At 34.9% G+C, this 21,330-nt stretch overlaps 2 protein-coding genes and 1 long non-coding RNA gene across 3 annotated transcripts; 2 read left to right on the top strand and 1 right to left on the bottom strand.

Moving 5' to 3' along the window:
• The first annotated feature begins 909 nt into the window (after positions 1-909).
• LOC122316111 lies at positions 910-1,587 on the top strand. The gene is made up of 2 exons (XM_043132650.1): positions 910-1,367; positions 1,443-1,587. The coding sequence occupies exons 1-2, from the start codon at positions 910-912 to the stop codon at positions 1,585-1,587; spliced, it is 603 nt and encodes a 200-aa protein (XP_042988584.1).
• A 659-nt stretch (positions 1,588-2,246) lies between these two features.
• On the bottom strand, positions 2,247-2,870 carry LOC122317566. The gene is made up of 2 exons (XR_006244501.1): positions 2,633-2,870; positions 2,247-2,539 (listed from the first exon to the last, which is right to left on the bottom strand). It is a non-coding gene; the product is annotated as an uncharacterized LOC122317566 (long non-coding RNA).
• Positions 2,871-13,466: 10,596 nt separating this feature from the next.
• Positions 13,467-17,405, top strand: LOC122315705 (leucine-rich repeat receptor-like serine/threonine-protein kinase BAM1). Its single transcript, XM_043131804.1, has 2 exons — positions 13,467-16,215; positions 16,644-17,405. Exons 1-2 carry the CDS (start codon positions 13,626-13,628, stop codon positions 17,126-17,128), a joined length of 3,075 nt encoding a protein of 1,024 aa, XP_042987738.1. The 5' UTR covers positions 13,467-13,625; the 3' UTR covers positions 17,129-17,405.
• Positions 17,406-21,330: the final 3,925 nt, after the last annotated feature.

Here is a 21,330-nt window from a genome sequence, read left to right as displayed (position 1 = left end):
CAATAATTAGTCAATAAGATTTAATAATTTCATATACTAGTATATGGCAACAACATATGAAATAGATATATGCTACCATATTATGTGTATATATTAATAATTTTTGTAGGTATATAATATATTTTTATTATGGATAAATATCAACTAATTAGATATCAATTATTTATAAATTTGTAAAATCTTATAATTTAATAAAGATTATACTTGTTAGTTGTACAAATTTAATTTAAATTTTTTATTTTTTATTTATCTAATTTATTAATATTAAATCTTATTCAAAAAATTTTTAAAATAAACTATTTGAGCTCAAATTGAGATTTAATTTATTGAATTGAGCTCGTTCAAATAAAAAATAAATAAAAATCTCAAATTCAAATATTTTGAATCGAGCCGAGTTCAACAAGTCAAAAATTGGATCGGCTTGATACGATTCGATTACAGTCATATTCACAAAAATAGAAATTCTTACCGGTGAAATCATTTACCATTGGTAGGAATAGCACCGGTCATTGCAATAATGACAAACAAGCTCGGCCTAGATGCGGATGGATTCGCAAGTTTTCGTTTCATAATGGATCTATATGGACGCTTGAGGACGACTCGGTCCATTCTGTTAAAAAGCATGGGCTTGGGCTTTGAATTTAATTAGCTTGCAAAAGTAGAGAACATCTTGGGTTGTTATGGACCAATTTTAGTCATTGGATTGCAGAATATTAGTAGCCTATTTTATTAAGATCGAAGAGAATTGTTCTCTTCATCTCAAACTGATCAGTTACTTTTAATTGTTTGATAGGCATACTGAGCGTGTGGTGGCTTCGTGCGTCAACGTCCTCACCAACAGGGGTGTGCCTTGGAGTTATTCCTATACTAATCGCTTCGGCCCTGTGGAGAGCTAGGTGTGATGCAAGGATGGAAGATAGGCATACGAACTGGAGAGGGGTTTTGTGGTGGGCGAAATCAACTCTGATATCTGTGTTCTCTACACTTCGAAAATTCAAAATTATGAGTTCAAATAATTTAAAAGTTGTGAAGGCAGTAAAGCTTCCTCTAGTTCCGGTTGAGATGAAATTAGCAAAGGCTGTGGCGTGGAAGAAACTGAGAAGGGGTGGAGTTAAACTTAATATTGATGGTAGTTCCTTGGGCAATCCTGGGTTGGCTGGCGGGGGAGGAATCTTTCGAGATAAAAAGGGGCGAACTGTGGCTGGGTTTGCATCATATTATGGTGAGGCTTCGAATACAGTGGCTGAGGGTCGTGCTCTCCTTGATGGACTACAAATGGCGCAACAATTAGGACTCAAAGACTTTATGGTGGAATCGGATTCGACAGTCATGGTTGGATGGATTCAGTCTGGGAGATGGTCGCTTTGGTACTTGTGGGAGTTTTGGGAAGAAATTAAAATGTTGTTTAGTGCTTTAAATTGTAGTATTTGTCATATTTTCAGGAAAGCGAATATGGTTACAGATTGCCTTGCCAAACAAGGAGCCAAGAATAATGTTGGTTTGTTTACGGGTGCAGATGTAGGGAGTGGCATGCTTAGAGGATTGTTGCGAACGGATAGTTGGGAATTGCCGTATTTACGTTTATGAATTTTGTTGATGTATTGGGCTATATCTTTTTGGAATTTTTGGCATCTGAGGTATACCTCAGGTGTGATGGATTGTTTTTTATGATATTCTTCCGTCATAAAAGAGAGTATTTTTGTTAATAAAATCGGGAGGTGGTCATTATTGGACATGTAATCTTCGCTCTTCAAAAAGAAGAAGAAGAAGAAGAAGAAGAAGGATGATGATGTAATCACATAAATGAACAATCATCCCAAATGCACAACACCGGTAAATGTAATTGGGATGACAAAATTTAAGATAAAAATTGAAGTTAACATTGTTCTCATTTATATATTTTTTTGAAAAGTTCCAAGGACTATATTCTTATCCTACACTTATTCCACTATGATGAGGTAGCATTATTCATTAATCTGTAGGATTTTCTTTTAAAAAATCAAAGATGATCCAAGAATGATGTGAGTGCCACATTTTATGTAGTAAGATGAGAGTAAAATGTAAATGTGGTTTGCAACATTACCCTACTTTTTTTTATATTGAGCAATAATGCCACTCTTCATCATTGATTTTGTCATCGATCCCATCAGATTTGCTGCAACGACACATTTTAAGTGTTTTCATTTCTTAATCCGATCTTAAATTGTAGTCTGTTTTGAATTACATTTACAGATATGACACCTGGATTTATATCGAAATGCACTAAATTCTGAACATGGCAAACAGACTTTTTGTGACTCTTAGTAAATGACAAATAAGAAGGCGATGGAGCTTAACCGGAAACTCAATTCACTGTCCCATTGATGCAAAGCCATTGGCCAAGAAAGATTTTCTCGTAGCTGAGATTAGGGTTTATGGTACTAAAGAACTCATCATTCAGACCGAACTTTTGAATAATGCCAGTGCAAGTATCGCCATCTTCTGCACCGTAGACTGAGTTGCATTCAATATATAGCAACACTCTCCTGTCCAATCCCACCTAATTCACCACATACACGCAGTCATTATTTATATATGTATGTATATATTATTGATTGACTGTAAGATCAGGATATGTAACCCTCGAACTTACTGCGGAGTTGTCTGCATTCTGTGATGGAGATCGGGAGAAGAAGAGACAGCACAAGAACCAAGTTAAGAAAAGCGACAGATTTGTTATCACAGTTAGCCATTCTTTCCGTCGCTGTTTTTCCTTTCAAGTGAGGAGTGGACGACTGTTTCTTTGGATAGTGCTGAGTTGAGAGAATCACCATGCATGGAGGGTAATTTATAGATGAAAGCCCATCAAAGGAGCCGAAATATGTGGTAGCTAGAACTTTATCACTACTCACTAGCTTTCCTTTTAAGAAAAAGGGCCGGCTTGTCTCGAGTATTGCATTGCCGAATATTACCATTAATTATAGCTATATGGAGTGCATTTTTCGTATTAGTTTAAGGCCATTGTGAACATGATGGAGGGCTTAAACTAGAACAGATCATTAATTAGGAATTAATTAGTTGTGCTGCGCAGGCCTAGGTGAGAGCTGTAATTGGTTTGCTTGCATAGGGTTCTGCGTTGATTAGATAACACCTCTGCTTTCCCGGAGTACAGTTAATTTTTTACTTGAAAAACTCATCTAGTTATAATATACTGTACAATATTCATCGAGTTACTACTAAATATGTAGCCAATTTGAACTTTGGTGATATATCATATATATCCCAGCTAGCTGGCCGGAATCATTCTGGCCTGAAGCATGGGGTCTTTTTCTTGCTGTCTTGAAAAAATATTTACATACTATATATATCATGTTTTAACTCGATCCTGCCTAAATATATACTTTCCGAATCAAACAGTTGAAAGGAGAAGAAAAATCACATTCTGTTAGTTTTTTTATTTTATTTTTTTATTTCCTGAGTTTAGGAGTTTGTGTGTTCATGCATGTAAGCAAGATATAGATGGACTTTAGTGTTAGGAACAAATATAAAAAGAGTAAAATAAAATTAGAATCAATGGTAAAAGATCATTTATGTGATTCGGTAACATGACAATAGTTATAAATTAAAGATACAGTGCAGCGGAAGTACAGAAATCATATAGAGTAAATCCTAATGAACGGATCGTGTCGGTTTAAAAACTAAAACGGGTCAGGGAATTTTTACCACAGGCTTTTCACCTCCGGCTTGGACCTACGGCTTGGACCTATCAGCGAACGCTCCAATTAATTTACTAAAAATCACAACGAATTCTTATTAGATCGAGTCATCAAACCAAACTGTTACAAACACGTACAATCAAGCTCCATATATATATATATATATATAATATGATAAATGATCATTTAATAATGATAAATATATTATATCATATTTAATGAGATGATAATATAGTATATATAATTCTCCTATATATATACATATGTTAAATATATGTATTATTTGAAGTCCATTTCATCGACAAAATTAAGGTCGATCGGAAATTCTGACGCATATATAGGGACCGAGAGAAGTATATATATATATATATAAATATTTAAGCTATTCTTTGGGGTCATATCATCGGGGGGATACTTATATTATCTGTTAATTATCCAATTATCCATGCACGCATGAAGCATAGAGAATCGGGTTTTCTCTTTCATTCTTTGCCGTTGATTTTGAGGTTTGTTAAGGATTCATGCATTAGTACTGTCTCTGAAGATGATTCACAGTCCAGCTGCAAGAGTACTCCTTTTACTCATGATGACAAGGATGTTTCAAATATGAGATCATAAACTCTCGCTCGAATGAAACGTAGCGCCTATAATTATATTCCAGATCGAATAAGCTTTTGCATATATAATTTACAGTACTAAGGAATTTATACCTATATATATATCCCTGCATATAATTCATTCTTCTGGTTAACAGCTAGAACAAGGATGATCAGTGGATGCCCACTCGAGGAAAACAATGAGATACAAGACAAAATTGACAAGGACTAGTATTTGAGAATTTGCAAAAGGAGTAGAAATAGCACAAAAAGGACTCGGAAAACTAGCTTCGCCATGGAAACTCTTCACATATGAACACAGGTATAAAGACAATGCCACTCAATAAACCCTGAAATCATAACTGGCACAAAATCAGACTTTTGCCCCTTGAAATGGATCTAACGAATTAGACCTTTCCTTGTCAACTTCTTTGCTTAAACGATTAGACAAGTAATAATAATCCATTTTGCTAGCCCGTCGTGTACGCCCATGGTTAATTCCAAGACGATGATCGATGCGCAAGTTCCATGCAGCATCTTGGTCCCCACCGTGCAGCACCAATATCCAAGCTAGCCTTCACCATATGCTCATGCATGGACCACCAAGATGGGTTCTGATCAATGTAATCGCACTAGCTAGCTACCTAAGCAGGGCAGCCTTTGATTTCTCGCAAGAATTCATATGTAGTTGTCGGGCCAGAAAGAATTATTTTCTTGAGTTATCCAGAGACGTATATTTGCTCTGGGAAAGCTATCGATGGTTTGTGCATGCACCTTCAAAATTAGTCAGGATTTTAACGCAAATTAACAAGTGCAAATAAAAAATTAAAAAAAGAAATCAAGCAGAACTACTTTTGAGTACACAAGCTGGGGGAGGCAATTTCGGGTCTGTCAATACATAAGCCGTGCTCTCCTGCAACAACAAGTCCTACTAGTAGGACTGGGTCTGGCTTACAAGTTTAGGTCACTAGCTTTCTCCAGAAACAGCCAAACACTTCGTATCCATGCATAGAGAAGTTAGCAATTGAAATTTTAATAGACAATTTATAATATAAGTTCAATCATTCTCCTTCAGAAGGTTCTTGTTTGCAAGAGAATCAAATGACCCAATTACATAATTTTCAATTGGATTTCTTACATCCTACTCGATCATCGTACTATAAGAATATCATAAACTACAACAATTATGTCATTATATGCCTTGTTTGAAGAATAATTACGTACTGATGATCTGGCAGCATTAATATATTAATTCATCGATCTTAATTCTACTAAAATAGCACGTTGCATGGGTTGGTAAAAAAGGCAAATTACATTCGGACCTCCGAACTAACAATATAATATTATATTTGTTCATTTGCATACTAATTAATTACTAAAACTGTGGATTTTTCTAATTTAAATGACCAAATTTTTGTAATATTGGGTACTTAATTAAGGTTTGGTGACTGTTAATATTATTAGAGAAAGATTAATATATGTATGACATGCACATGCAATCGTAATGGTAAGATCTCTAACATACGGCGCAAAGCTTCAAACTTGCCAAAATTTTGTTATGAAAATCAAAGTTTTGGAAGTTTAAAGTGCAAATTGAAAAAATAGTGACAAATGGGGGCAGGATGCAATATGTAATCTTTTAAAAATTACAAAGATCGAAAACTCATAATTACTATTAGAAATTTTATTATTTGAAAATGATAAGTAATATTTTTTTAAAAAAAATTATTAATTAACTCTTTATTTTGAGAAAAGGATCAACATGACAGACTGATCTGTTTTGTTATAATTAGGGTTTGATCTCAGATTCTCAAGTCAGCAGAATGTGGTCTTTTCTATATGACATTTCACTTCGGTTATGTTTTTAATTAATTAAGCATCTCATCACTTTTGAAAACACTTTACAGTAAGCATGGAGCTGGAGAAAACCCATGAAAAGAAGAGAAAGAAAATGAATCACTCATTCCGCACATAAACCATAACAACAACAACCGATGTATGTGACAGTAGCAGTAGGAGAGAGAGAGAGAGAGCTAGAGAGATCATGAAGAAGAAGAGTAAGATTAATAATTTGAAAGGGAGAAGGGAAATATACAAATGATCATCCAGACAGAAGTCTGACATGAATTAGATTACGCGCGCCCTCTTTAATCAGAATAATCTTTGGAAGTTTCAAAAGATATGTTTATACATACATATATATATATATATATAGAAGATATATATTAAGGAGACCAAAATGAAACATATTTAAGGTCCTTGGACATGGATCATGTATATATTAAAGCTAGCCAAAATTTCTGATGATTATGGTAATAAATGAAGGACGTTTGAGCATGGGGGCATGTATCTGGCCTTCATAGCTTTAACCTCCATACTTTTCTATACACTTTTCTCCATCTGTGGGCCGGATAAGCGATATTCTCTTTTGAGAAATGGAATGCAGTATATCTGAGAGAACAGAACGAATCTGCTGGTCCTCCTGATCGTGTAGGAGTAGTAGTAAAAGATACCAAATAATTAACCTTTTTACCAAAAAAGAAAGGGAAAAAAAAAAAACCATTAAGCTGGATTGTGAACTAATGTCAATCACTTTCAATCACATTACCGTGTGGGAAAAGTTTATTACTCTTTGAGATTTTATATTTCTTCGAAATGATAACTACTTTGTAAGTGGGCATTGATGGATGGATATATATGTGTCCGTTGAAAGACATTTCTGTTATCAAAAAACGCTTTTGTGCCGGTTTACAAATGCAGTGCGTGCTACTGATATTTTACTTTTATATATACTCATACACAAAAGTAAAAGATCATGAGCCAGACAAAGGAAATTGGGGTTTTGCAGGCTGTGATTCCTTAGTGCTTGTGCTCATCCTTTCACGTAATTATATATATCTTCTCTCCACACACCCTCATGCAGGCAGGCAGGCCGGCCGGCCTCATCTTTTCATGAATTCGGCTTCTGGTTTCATGTCTCACTAGTGACACATGGCCTTCATGTATTGGTGCAATTCCCATCTGAAAATCCTAAAGCTTAGGTGTTGACCCTACTAATAATTATAAACGAAGCATCCGAGACCGCATTTATTTTTATTATTATCATCAAGATTATTGGCGTGCTCTAAATAATATTATGAGTGAATATCCTGTGTAAATATATATCTCCATTTTCATTTGAAAAGAAAGAGCATTTTTATTTTCGCGGCACTCCAACTCTCCCCCTATCCGGCTAATTTGTTGTTAATGACACAGATCAAATCCTTCATTTCTGGATGGAATAGGTTTTAATACCATTCTAACGCTTTAATAAAAGAGTCAAGTTACATAGCCTGTACCCTAGAAGGAACCGTCAATAATAAAATTAAAATCGAGCAAAAATATTTCAATCTCAAAAAAAGTAAGATATGTTCCATACACTACTCTTGTCAATTAATGAGGTATCACACGTGGAGAAGGCTTCACTGCTTTACTACAGGAGAACGATCAAAGTGATCTGAATCAGAAAGAGAGGCCGAAGGTGAGGGGACAAAAGGAACACCACCCAAGAAAGAAAAATTGTAATACATACAACGTGTTTTCTGGGGTAGGAATAGCTTTCTTCGGGCTTGAGGTTCTTCTTAACAGAGCCCGAAGCAAGCCTTTTCTTTTTATTATTTTTTCTAGTTTTAAGAGAAATTAATGGGTTTGAAAAATAATTGAGTAGATACAACCAGCGAATCTGTCTCTACCCACTCCCTTTCTTCCAAACTCCAACCCCACTCCCCAATAAAAACAAAGCAACAAGAAAATTAAGTGACCCTCCTTCCTCCATATCAACCTTCAACCTTCCCCAAAGCTAACCATATCTATTTCCTTCCGTGCCAAGAAAGTTATGTCATGCTATTTTTAATGAGAAATAGTTTTAGTAATAAATTAAGAGATTATATAAAAATAATTATATAAACTAACATGACTAGATATAGTTTATCAGTTTGTAAAATTATTTTTATTATAAAATAAATCTAATAAATTAGATGAAACTACGTCAATTTGTAGAATTATTTTGTGTAATTCATTTATAGACGTAGCAGTACTCATTTTTAATGTAGACCCCCCACCCGAATTATCATGCAATTTGTGATGCTATCTGCCTAACACGCACAAAGAATTTTGGACCCACGATGCTAAATATAAATATGGTCAAATTCCACACACATATACATATCTATATGGGTTGATGTTGATTCTTGGATTAGGATTTACGGAAGCATATCGGACACTTCTTTTAACAAAAAATGGACACTTCTTTTATCAAAAGAAGAAAAAAAGAAATTGTGCCATATAATCCGAAAGCCAACTTAAAAACTCATTATTGTGGAGGTTGGACCATGGAGGGACTGTTTTACGACGGTAATGGCCATATATGGATAAAGGATGACAACTTTTTTTTTCTCTCTCTCTCTCTAGACTTTTGGAAGATTATAACCTATATTATTATTTTTTAATATGAAGTTTTAAATAAAACCAAATACACTTCAAAATTAAAAATAAAAGTACCCTCTAGACTCTCAGAGTACTATTACCATATATATTTCAAGAAAAATATAGTTAGATTTTTGTAGTAGTGTATCATCTCCAATCATATTTATTGAGGTGGCAAGTTTTAAGTGATTTTATTTATTAATTATGAGAAATTTGTACGTTAAAGCCTTATACCGCACCTTCACTTGATGTAATTTATTATTTTTATCATTCTATTTTAATATTTAAATATGTGTATGTTTAAATAGAAGAGTAAAATTGACAAATTACATATCGGTTAGGTGGAGGTACATGGCGTAAGACTTTCTTATTGTATTTTCTTATTCATGTAACAATCACTTAACAATGAATATAATTAACAACAGAACAGTTTAGTATAAATAAAAACGTTTCTCATATATCATACTATATCGAATGTAATGGTCACAACAACCGCAATAAAAACCCGACCGTTGATAACATATTCGAGTGAAAGAAAGGTTATTTTGAGGTTGATTTTGATATTTGGTCTGCAATTAAACCTGTGTTTTCAAGAATGGATTGCATATCCACTACTTTAACTTTTTGCCTTTTTATTTTTCATCCAATAAGGTAAAAAGTAATAGATATAGGTATATTTATCCTTAACTGGAAACAGGCTAAGGTTATTTTTAGTTAACAACAGGGAGTGCCATAAATCAGAGGCTTTTGAGTCGTCTTTAACAGGGGCACAGGCCAAAAGTGGTACTGATAAAGACCTTTGCTTAGCTGGCTCTGGATTCCTTCTTTCTTTCCAAACGACAGTAAGATCCCCAGCTTTGTACCACTTGACATGAATGAGGATAGAGGAGGAGATGCTCCCGTTATCTCGGGCTCGGAGGAAAAAATAATTGTATTATAGTCATGATTAATTTAATTTGTCAATTAAATTGAGTTAAAGGGCGTTGTAGTCTTTTCACATCAAACGACAACTCCCCCTACGGCTACGACATCGTGTCTTGTCGTGTCGCCTTCTCTAGACGCTGTAAACGATCCATCTGTTTCGTTTGGTCCATTTTAAATCATAGAGCGTGCCACTGCCAATGCCTCTTGGTGAGGGATTGTCATCTCATACGGGTCACTGACACCTGTTGTGACCTGTGCGAGCCGGTACGTTGATGATTGGACCAATAAGAGTGTAATTCGAACCACATTTTGAGGATAAGATAGTAATTCCGACAACGGGCCTCGTTGTAATAATGCAAAATCACAGCGTCTCGTGTCTCTCCATTGTCAGTCAAAGTGGTTTGACCAGCTTTATCCAACCCAACAAAATTATTACTGTTTCATTATTACGCATTTATCTTTTTGTTTGTTCTTTTTCCTCCGCTCCAAGATTCTGCTGACTGCTCTCGTCGAGGGGATTATTTACCCACGCACGATATCTAACATCATTTGTTGGGGGTACCTCATTTCATTGTATACGTACATACGTATATTATATATATATAAATATATATTAGGAGTAGGGCCAGATCGTGAGATATCATACAGAATTGAATTGATAAATGTTTCATCTATAAATAAAAATTAAATATTAAATATTAAAAATTAACATAATTTTATATCATAAGACCGATGTACAATGTTGTCTAAATGGTCCAAGCTAAGCATGCCCTTATGGCTTCCGCGCGCCTTAATTTATAACTACAAAACGATCAAAACTGGTCTTCCTCGTTTAAATTTGAAATTGTAAACAAGCCAATTGAGGCACATGACATAGAGAACATTGGAACAACCAACCCTTTAGGGAGTTTTCCAAAATGGAAAAATCTTTGTCGCTTGCTATGGCACTGAGAAAATAGATATGGGAAACAAACATCGAGGAGATTAAAGTCATAAAATAGGAGGTGGTGGAACAAATAAAAAAAATATTATTTTAATCAATCACATTAATAAAATATATAAAAAATATATAAAAATAATTATATTTAATATAATTCAATAAATAAAACTCCACGTCACGTAACTTTTACATGGGAAGAGCAAAATCTCGCCAGTCTCAAATCCTTTGAAATTTAATATTTTCAATGTTTTAACTGGATCATTGAATTATTTATTTGGTTATTAACCAATAATAAATCAATCAACAATTACGTGATTTATTATTTTTATCATTATATTTAAATATATATATATATTTAAATATTAATATAAGATAATAAAAATAATAAATTACATATCGATTAAATAGAAGTGTGTGAAATAAGATTCGCATGTAAAATTTTCCATGAAATATTTTCTTAATAAATAACTAAATATCTATTTATTGTACGGTGAGCCTTAAAAAATACGAAAAAAAAAGAGCGGAAAACTAACTTGCCCAAAGTGTACGTCAAAACAACGCCATCAGTAGAGAAGTTTTGGTGATGATACCTTTGTTTTGGTTTGTTTGTTTGGGTGGTTTGGTCACAGTGAGTGAATGAGTGAGCGGATGTGCTAATTGGGGACCCGCCGTTTCATGTTATCCATATATATGGTGTGTGTACCAGACATGGTTAATTGTGGCCCCATCTCGACCGCCAAACATATGTCATACCTTGATCGTTAATTTTAAAGATCAATTAAAGCTTAACAAGACCTTATTTTGCAATCTAATATGTATGAGAATTTTCGTCTGTCATTTCAAATTTTTTTCATTCACGTCTACAGCCATAATAAAAGAATATGACAGAAGAATCATTTAAAGTCATGTTGGAAAATACAGGTTGAAAACGCAAAATTAATTCTCTGATTTTACATTGATAGTATTTGGCTATTTTGAAAAAGACATCAAATTTTGAAAGAAACGGCTTGTGGGTTTTATTGCATAATTTGAATTTTTATCAACAAATCAAAGCTTTTTAGGCCTAATTTAGATTGTAAAACATTCACATCTCAACATTTGAACATCACAAAAACAAATACTTTTTAATTTTAAATTTTTAACTTTTTTATATAATAATTACTTAGCTAATTATTACAACTTTTATAAATTTCTAAACCCACCGAAAATAAATCAATTTTTTTAAATCATAAAAAAATATTATAATAATATTTTAATTTTATATTATTTTTATTCGACTTTTTTATTTTTAAAATTCTATAAAATATCTTAACTCAAACTATTTAACTATTATTCGTAAAATATTTGATTATTATTCACAAATTAGAGTTTTGTTTCAATCTAAATATTTAGTTTTTAATGATTAACTATTCGTTAGATTAATAATTATAATTTTATATATTAGCAAGTATAATGGAAAGTGATAAAATTAAAAAAAGAAAAAAGAGGGTTATTGAACATGTATGGTCTCAATGGTGAGTCGGTGAACCCCAAATTTAGATGGATAAATGGTCTATTTGACCGTGTCAAAACTCAAACGACCCTACAAGGCCAAAAGTAGAAAGGGGATCCAAGGCTTGCTTTATAATTTGTTTCATATGAAGGATTGGGATTAATTTACATTTTTTTCCCCCCCAATTTTACATAGGAATTTGATAGTCGTCTCTCCTCTCTTCTCATCCATCCATCCAACATGATTATGACAGTCAAACTTTGTAGACCCAATTCTTCCCCCAAAGGCTTATGACACTTGAAATCTTGGTTCAGCTTGCTTAATACTGCTTGTTTAACTTTAAGTTTAATCCTCTTTTATCTTGCTCCACTTAACATATGAAAAACGACTACCATCTTTTTTTATGGGAGTGAAAGTATCTAATCTAGTCTTCAAACAAAAGGAAATGTTTTCCTTGATAGTTGACACCGTGGCGAGAGAGGAGAGCAACACTATGCCAAAAAGTGCCACAACCATCATTGCTTCAAAAACAAAAATTATATAAATTCTTACCATTATTTTTTTACAACATAGAATATTTTATGAGAAATGATACAATTTTATAATTATATAAAAATACCGTTCATTTAGAACATCATTGTATAAAATATTATAAAAAGGGTTATGCCGTTATCATTTTCCTTATCTTAGAATAATACTATATATTATATAGAATCATGTCAATTTTAATCATACTTGCCAAGATTATAATTTTTAAGTAATTTGACGTGTCAATCATTTACATGGTCATCGTTTAAAATATGTTACATGATCATATTATTCTGAGCGATTATTTCAAATCAAACTAAAAAAAAAACATATTACATTTTTTTCATTATAGACTGAAATAGAAACATGGAGATTTAAATGTCTTTAAATTTTTATGGGTGGTGAATTTAAGTGACTAAAGTTAAAGCATATAAGTTTGGTTGGTTAAGGCAGTTGTCCATGTAATGACTATAGTCCATAGGTTACATGGACAACTGCCTTGTTCAATACATAGATGCATCAAAACATAATATCAAATAAGCAACACTTTGTTCCTACTATTGCTTTTTTTTTTTCCTTCCTCCCTCTTTAAATACTTTCAAAGGTGGTAAATGTTGGGGTTTTAGGATGCATATTTGAGGAGATAGGACCAAAAGGAAATTATCTTTTTAGCCTCAATCCTTTCCACAAGTTAAAAAAGAGAAAAGAAAAGAAAAGCACCATACATACAAAATTACAATTAAAATTTGGAAAAAAGGTAACCCATCTTTACTGACCAAAAGCTAATGTAAGTCTTTTTAATTTATATTTCCGTCTCTGTCGATACCAAAGAATAAAAATCACACCCTCACTGCCTCATTTCACTCAAAACTCTCGCACTGCCTCCCAACTCGCCATCTACCCCCGTCTTCTTCTTTCTTTTCATCTTCTGCTCCCTTCCTCTTCTTCTGCTTCAGACTTCTTCAGAAATTGCAGAGACAAATAAAATGCAACTCTTCCTTTTGCGTCTCCTTCTGCTGTACCTCCATATCCAGTACCTAACCGTGTCCGCAGCGCGCCTCCCGGAGTACAAAGCCCTTCTCTCCGTCAAGTCCTCAATCACTGACGACCCACAGTCGCTCTCTACGTGGAGCGCCTCCACTAGCCACTGCACCTGGTCTGGCGTCACGTGTGACTTCTACCGTCGTCGCGTGACCGCCCTTGACCTCTCGTCCCTGAACCTCTCGGGTACGCTCTCCCCGGACCTTGCTCAACTTCGTTTCCTCTCGAACCTTTCTGTCGCGGCAAACCAGTTATCCGGGCCCATCCCTCCCGAGCTATCCTCCCTCTCCGCTCTCCGCTTCCTTAACCTCTCCAACAACGTCTTCAATGGCACCTTCCCCTCCCAGCTCTCCAACCTCAAGAATCTTCAGGTTCTGGATCTCTACAACAACAACATGACCGGTGAGTTGCCCCTGGCAGTAACCGAAATGCCCAACTTGCGCCATTTGCATCTCGGCGGGAACTACTTCGCGGGTAGGATCCCGGCTCAGTACGGGCAATGGCAGTTCCTGGAATACTTGGCGGTTTCCGGTAACGAACTCGAGGGCGCTATACCCCGCGAGATCGGGAACTTGACGACGCTCAGGGAGCTCTACATTGGGTACTTCAATATCTACGAAGGTGGCTTACCCCCGGAGATCGGGAACCTTTCAGAACTGGTTCGTTTCGACGCTGCCAGCTGTAGTCTATCTGGTGAGATACCACCGGAGATAGGAAGGCTCCAGAAGCTCGACACTCTGTTTTTGCAAGTAAATGCGCTCTCGGGGCCTTTGACGGTCGAGCTTGGCAACTTGATGAGCCTGAAATCCATGGACTTGTCGAATAACGTGTTTACGGGCGAGATTCCAGCGTCATTTGCCGAGCTAAAGAACTTGACACTGCTGAACCTGTTTAGAAACAGGCTTCACGGCGCGATTCCTGAGTTTATTGAAGACTTACCAGAGCTGGAGGTGTTGCAGTTGTGGGAGAACAACTTTACTGAGCACATTCCTCAGGGGCTGGGAAAGAATGGGAAGCTTCAGCTTCTTGATCTTTCATCTAATAAACTCACTGGTTATTTGCCTCCTAATATGTGTTCTGGGAATCGGCTCCAGACTGTGATTACTTTGGAAAACTTCTTGTTCGGTCCAATCCCGGAACAACTCGGGAAGTGCGAATCTCTGAGTCGGATCCGAATGGGGGAGAACTTTCTCAACGGTTCAATACCAAGGGGTCTTTTCGGGTTGCCTAACCTCATCCAAGTGGAGCTGCAGAATAACTACCTTACCGGGCAGTTTCCGGATACAGATTCCGTCCCGGAGAGTCTCGGCCAAATCAGTCTCTCCAACAACCAGCTTTCCGGGCCGTTACCACCGAGTATCGGTAACTTCTCCGGTATTCAGAAGCTTTCCCTTGATGGTAACCAGTTCACAGGTCGAATCCCACCACAGGTTGGAAGGCTACAGCAGCTTTCCAAGATGGACTTCAGCCACAACAAATTCTCGGGCCCCATTGCGCCAGAAATCAGCCAATGCAAACTGTTGACCTTCGTTGATGTCAGTCGAAACGATCTCTCCGGTGAGATTCCGAACGAGATCACCGGTATGAGGATTCTAAATTACCTGAACCTTTCGAGAAACCATCTAGTTGGAAGCATTCCTTCTTCCATAGCCAGTATGCAAAGCTTGACCTCTGTTGATTTTTCTTACAACAACCTCTCTGGTTTGGTTCCGGGCACCGGCCAATTCAGCTACTTTAACTACACGTCGTTTGTGGGCAACCCTGACCTCTGCGGTCCTTATCTGGGGCCTTGCAAGGAAGGGGTTGCCAATGCTTCACGCCAAGCGCACGAGAAAGGCCCACTCTCTGGCTCTTTGAAACTATTGCTTGTGACAGGATTGCTTGTTTGCTCGATTGTGTTCGCAATTGCTGCAATCTTCAAAGCCCGGTCGTTGAAGAAGGCCAGCGAGGCTCGCTCGTGGAAATTAACCGCGTTCCAACGCTTGGACTTCACGGCCGATGATGTTCTGGATTGCTTGAAGGAGGATAACATCATTGGCAAAGGCGGTGCCGGTATTGTGTACAAAGGATCGATGCCTAATGGTGAGCAGGTCGCCGTGAAAAGGCTACCGGTAATGAGCCGGGGTTCTTCCCACGACCATGGATTCAATGCGGAGATACAGACTCTGGGGAAGATCAGACACCGTCACATTGTGAGATTATTGGGTTTCTGCTCAAACCACGAGACCAATCTTCTGGTTTATGAGTACATGCCAAATGGGAGCTTGGGCGAGGTTCTTCATGGCAAGAAGGGGTGCCATTTGCACTGGGATACTAGGTACAAGATTGCCGTGGAGGCTGCAAAGGGTCTTTGCTATCTTCACCACGACTGCTCGCCCCTGATCGTCCATCGTGACGTGAAATCAAACAACATTCTTCTTGACTCCAGTTTTGAAGCTCATGTTGCAGATTTTGGCCTTGCCAAGTTTCTGCAAGATTCGGGCACTTCCGAGTGCATGTCTGCAATTGCTGGCTCATATGGATACATAGCCCCAGGTTAGTACGTTTTACCAGCTTGAAGTAATTATTATCTTTATTTAATTTTTGGTCAATTGTGTCTCCTTGGAGACGTACTAATTTGGGTTTCAAAGTCTCAATTATGTCAACAGCTCTTGAAACCCAAAACCAAATTTTGTCTCATGCTGTGCGGTTGGGTTGAGTTCTGGTATTGTTGTGATTGTGGTTGTCTCTTTCATATGAGTTTTGACTATAACCCACTGTACCGTAATTCTCTTATCTTATAATGGATGAGAGATTCTTTATTCGAGGACAATTACACAAAGCAAGTTTTTTATGATGATAAATGTTGATGTTCTGGCCTGCTTCGAATAACAGTGGCACTACTGTTACTCCCACTAGAATGTTGCCTCAGATTGAAAATCTTGAGATTTTTTTTTTAAACAAATCAATGTATGTTTTTGCAGAGTATGCCTACACGCTCAGGGTTGATGAAAAGAGCGATGTGTACAGCTTTGGTGTAGTTCTCTTAGAACTCGTTACCGGCAGGAAGCCAGTTGGGGAATTCGGTGATGGCGTGGACATAGTCCAATGGGTTCGAAAAATTACAGACTCGAAGAAGGAAGGAGTCTTCAAAATCGTCGACCCGAGGCTCCCCTCAGTTCCTCTGCACGAAGTGATGCACGTATTCTACGTTGCAATGCTGTGCGTCGAAGAACAGGCAGTGGAGCGCCCGACAATGCGCGAAGTTGTTCAAATCCTAACGGAGCTTCCAAAACCACCTAGTTCAAAGCAGGGAGACTCAACGTGTAACAACACAATTACAGAGTTATCCCCACCACCACCACCATCAGGCACTGCCCTAGACTCTCCAACAACAACAACCATAGACTCAAAAGACAGCCAACAGGCATCACCTCAATCACCACCACCCGATCTTCTAAGCATATGAAGTGGGGTTTTTAGTTTGTGGGAAGTTGGGAGTTTGTTCTGAATTCTGGATTGTGGTAGTTTTTTTTTTTTTTTTTTTTTTTTTGTTATCGGGGGGTTGGGTTTGCTCTAACTTTAAGGAGTTTTCACTACATGTTTTTAAAAGTTTGTGTACAGTAGCAATTGGGGAGGGGGTGTTTATTTTTCTTATAAGCTTTGTCTTTATCATGTAGTAGTAGTACTAGCTTTACTGCTGCTTCATCCTCTGGTATCTGTTTATGGCACAGCTGTTACAGTTCTGGGTCTGCATTCTGCATCACTGTAAACATCAAGTGGAGGGGAGTCAGTGTTTTTAAGGTGTTTGTGACGTGTGTGAGGGGGGAAATTGAAAACATACAAAATGGGGTTGGGCATTGGGTATGGGAAAGCGTGTTTGTGGTGAAGGAAAATGCGAATGATGAACTGAAAACCCTAAAGTGGGTGGGTGCAGTCAAAAGCAGAGCCTTTCAATTACCGAGACTGTTGGGTTTCCCTCATAAGAGAAAAACTGAAAGGTGAAAACTCCATGCTCCTGACCAATTGACGCCCTTTTCCGAAGTAATGGTGAATTGTAGCACAGGTCAATGGCTTCTATATTTCTCCATATTTTGTACCTAAAAAGCAGTAACTCCCAAATCTATATTTCTTAGTGGTACTAGTAGTTGGGCAAACAAGGGACGATCGCTCAGTAGTGTATAGAAATATTATTTTTATTAAGGAAAAATTCTTGATTACTTATGTAATGTTTTTAGAAAAAAATGTATAATTTCTAACATCAGATAGACTTGAACAAAATTAATAATGTAATGTTTTTAGAAAAAAAATATATATATAATTTTTAACATCAAATAGCAAGATAGACTTAAATCAGTTTTATAATATTTAAAATTAAAATCTTCTTATTTACCAATGCATATGATATGGCTGGAAACAAGTAAAAAAAAAATGAACTTTGAACTAAAACTGTACGTGTAGGAGACAAACCGTAATGTGTATAGTATGTTTTTTTAGTTTAATAAAGTGATTATTTTTAAACGGTAATATAATTTTTATAAAGAAATAAAATATTAAAGTTTTTATAAGATATTATTATTTGATTTTAATGTTTCATAAGAATTTAAATTGATAAATAAATAATATTTTATTGAAATAATTGTATTCGTAAATGTAGTTAGTAAATAAGTTTAAATTTAATTAATTTACATTTCTTTTTGTTTATATAAGGAATTAATAAAAATTTTAAATCACATATATAAATTTATATATAAATTATAATTTATATAGATATATATAATAGAATATATATTTATCTAATATACCTCTTAAATAAATAATCATCAATGAGGATTGATGCATGCTGTATGAACTTTGATAACTATAAATTTATTCATAAGTGATTGAGGATAGAGATTAAAAAAAATAAGAACTTTTAAGAAGAAAGATAGCCACTTTAATTTATGAGAAATTTTATTTGTAGTCCCCACTTGAGGACGGTATGTGCAGACTATTTATTAAATAAGAAAAATCATCATTTTAGGAGGGATATTTTTGTAATTTTAAAAAAATTTAAAGATAAAATTGCCTAGGACTGCATTGCAATTCCCAAATGGAGACTGTATGTAGCATTGCTCTTAATTTATTCATGCAACTAACGACGTTAATTTTAACGGTAAAATAAAAAGAATTGTTAAACTAACAAAATTATGTTTGATAGCCACTTTATATATATATATATATATATATATATATATATATAAAGAAATGGCAGAAAATAATAAATAAATCCAACATTTTTTTCTTTCCAATTTTCTTTTATGAATAATTTTTAACCCATAGATAATATACCTAATATTAAATACTCAGATTATTTGAAATTTTAGCTTAATATTTTTAAAGTTTTATAAACTTCACTTGTCTATTTTTTATTTTATTTTCCACTCTACAATCCTTTTAGGACCCTCTTTTTAAGGCAGACCCCTCAAATGAGACTTGGCAATTGCCTGGCACATGACTCACATGCATTGCAAAACTGTGTCCAAACTTTTGAATCCTAGAGGGGACATTCCTCTCATACGATGTCCAAAATACCTACCTAAGTGAACATATAGGTCATGTAACCATGTATTTATACGAGGGCATGTTGGTAATGTATTATACATATGATATTGAGTTGGTGAATATTAAGTTGTGGAAAAGGACGTATAAGAAAGAAATTTCATAATTTGGAGGCAACTTGATCTATCATGCCATGCAATAAATACTATATATGAGGACACCGACATACTCGACATCCTGTTTGGCGGTGGTCGATATTGTATGGATCAAAAATTCTCTACGGATTTTTTGGATATTCATTTACACCAATTTTGTTTGGGAGTTTCGATCTTTGTCTTCAAAGGTACGATTATATAATTTTAGACAATTGGAAATATTGTTTTATTAAGATTTTGACTTTTCAATTTGAAAGGACAATAAAAACATATTTATTTATATTATTTCTTTAAATATATATTTATATTTATATATTATACGATGTTGTCGATTTCAAGGATGTGAACAAAATATATAAATTATTACAAAAACATTTCTATGTCCACAGCAATTAAGCAAACCAAGTGAAAGAATTTTGTTTTGTTTTTTGTTTTTAACGAAGTTATTGTATGTATGGCTGTGTCTTTCTCTGAGGAACTTATACGTGGATGTATGAGTCTGATACGATATGACAGGGCGAGAAGAGTGATGGAGTAGGATTTTTAAACGAAATATCATTTCAAGGACGTGGCAATGTCCCATCTTTTTGCATAACTTTGAGATAGAGAAGACTCCGGGGGTGGTGTTGATGAAGGGATTTAACATAATATATATTTATATATATATATATATATATTGGCTCAGTCATGGTGTCTCTGACTGACTGATGATGGGTTTCGAAGATTCTTCTTCATCTTTCAACATTAAATGAATAAATGCTGTCTTTGTGTTAGAATCGAATCTTGAACATGTTGGCCACCGCTGTTTGCCCCCTCTGATTTTATCATTCATTTATCCAATTTTACTTCGATTTTCTTTTCAATTTATTGATTTTTTTTTTTAATCCTTTACCAGTCATCCCCATTCAGTTTCTGTATTTTAATCCCCATTACACTTGTATTTGGGGATTTGTCTGTAGATTCAACACACACACACACGTATACACAAACATACGTAGGTATAATTCAAATTTGATGCTATAAATGCAATGAAATAAACATAATACATACCTATTTTACCATAACACTTTCATAAATTATCTTATTTGGTTACACAGTTTAGATAAGATGAAATAGAATGTTTTGTTGAAGGTTAAATAAAATATTATTATAATATAAATTTTTAATATTACTTTTGTTTTGAAATTTAAAAATTTAAATTTTTTATTATATTTTGTGTAAAAATTTTAAAAATTTATAATGATAAGATGAAATAGTTTGATATTTAAACACTTTCATGATAAGAAATAAGAAATAAGAAGATAAGAAAAAGCCCTTTCAAGAGTAGTTTAATAATAATAATAATAATAATAATAATAATAATAATAATAATAATAGACTTGCCTTTTTATAGGCTTATAATAGAAATTCAACCTCTATAAAAACTTTTTATAGGCTTATAATTGAAATTCAACCTCTATAAAAACTTTATATGGTCATAGTCAAAACCTACTTCCTAAAAAAGATAAACTACAAATAGCATTATCTCATCTATAAAAGTCCTAATTGTATCAAACACTCGTTACAATTTAAGTTTAAATAAAACTCTACTTAAAATACATAATTAATAAAATTTAATAAGATGTGCTCGATCGAACATCTAATAAACATTTTCATAGGAGTTGCTTATTTGCCTTGTTGGTCAAGTACTGAATATCCAACAACGTCTTGTTTTTTGATTAGATCGAGCGAACTCTTGGATTGTGCTATTCTTTTGTAAGAATAAATCTCTCATTTCAAGTCATTCTTGTTTTCTAAGCTCGATCTTTTATACTTTTGATAGCGATGCACCATGCATCGATCAAGGCCTCACTTATAAGTACATCTAGACGTGAATATTCATGACAATTCATCGATCTCTTGAATTTGAATTTGCTTGATTTGTCTGATCTACGTTTTACATCCTCTTTTGTCTCTATTAAAATTTCTAGCTTAT

Source organism: Carya illinoinensis, chromosome 7, assembly GCF_018687715.1.
Source record: "Carya illinoinensis cultivar Pawnee chromosome 7, C.illinoinensisPawnee_v1, whole genome shotgun sequence".
NCBI classification, from domain to species: Eukaryota; Viridiplantae; Streptophyta; class Magnoliopsida; order Fagales; family Juglandaceae; genus Carya; species Carya illinoinensis.
This window is presented reverse-complemented; position numbering and strand designations above follow the sequence as displayed.

Coding starts and splice junctions, on each gene's coding strand:
- LOC122315705 (XM_043131804.1), top strand. CDS start 13,626: ATGCAACTCTTCCTTTTGCGTCTCCTTCTGCTGTACCTCCATATCCAG. Junction 16,216..16,643: donor ATATGGATACATAGCCCCAG/GTTAGTACGTTT, acceptor ATGTTTTTGCAG/AGTATGCCTACACGCTCAGG.
- LOC122316111 (XM_043132650.1), top strand. CDS start 910: ATGGAAGATAGGCATACGAACTGGAGAGGGGTTTTGTGGTGGGCGAAA. Junction 1,368..1,442: donor TCTGGGAGATGGTCGCTTTG/GTACTTGTGGGA, acceptor TCATATTTTCAG/GAAAGCGAATATGGTTACAG.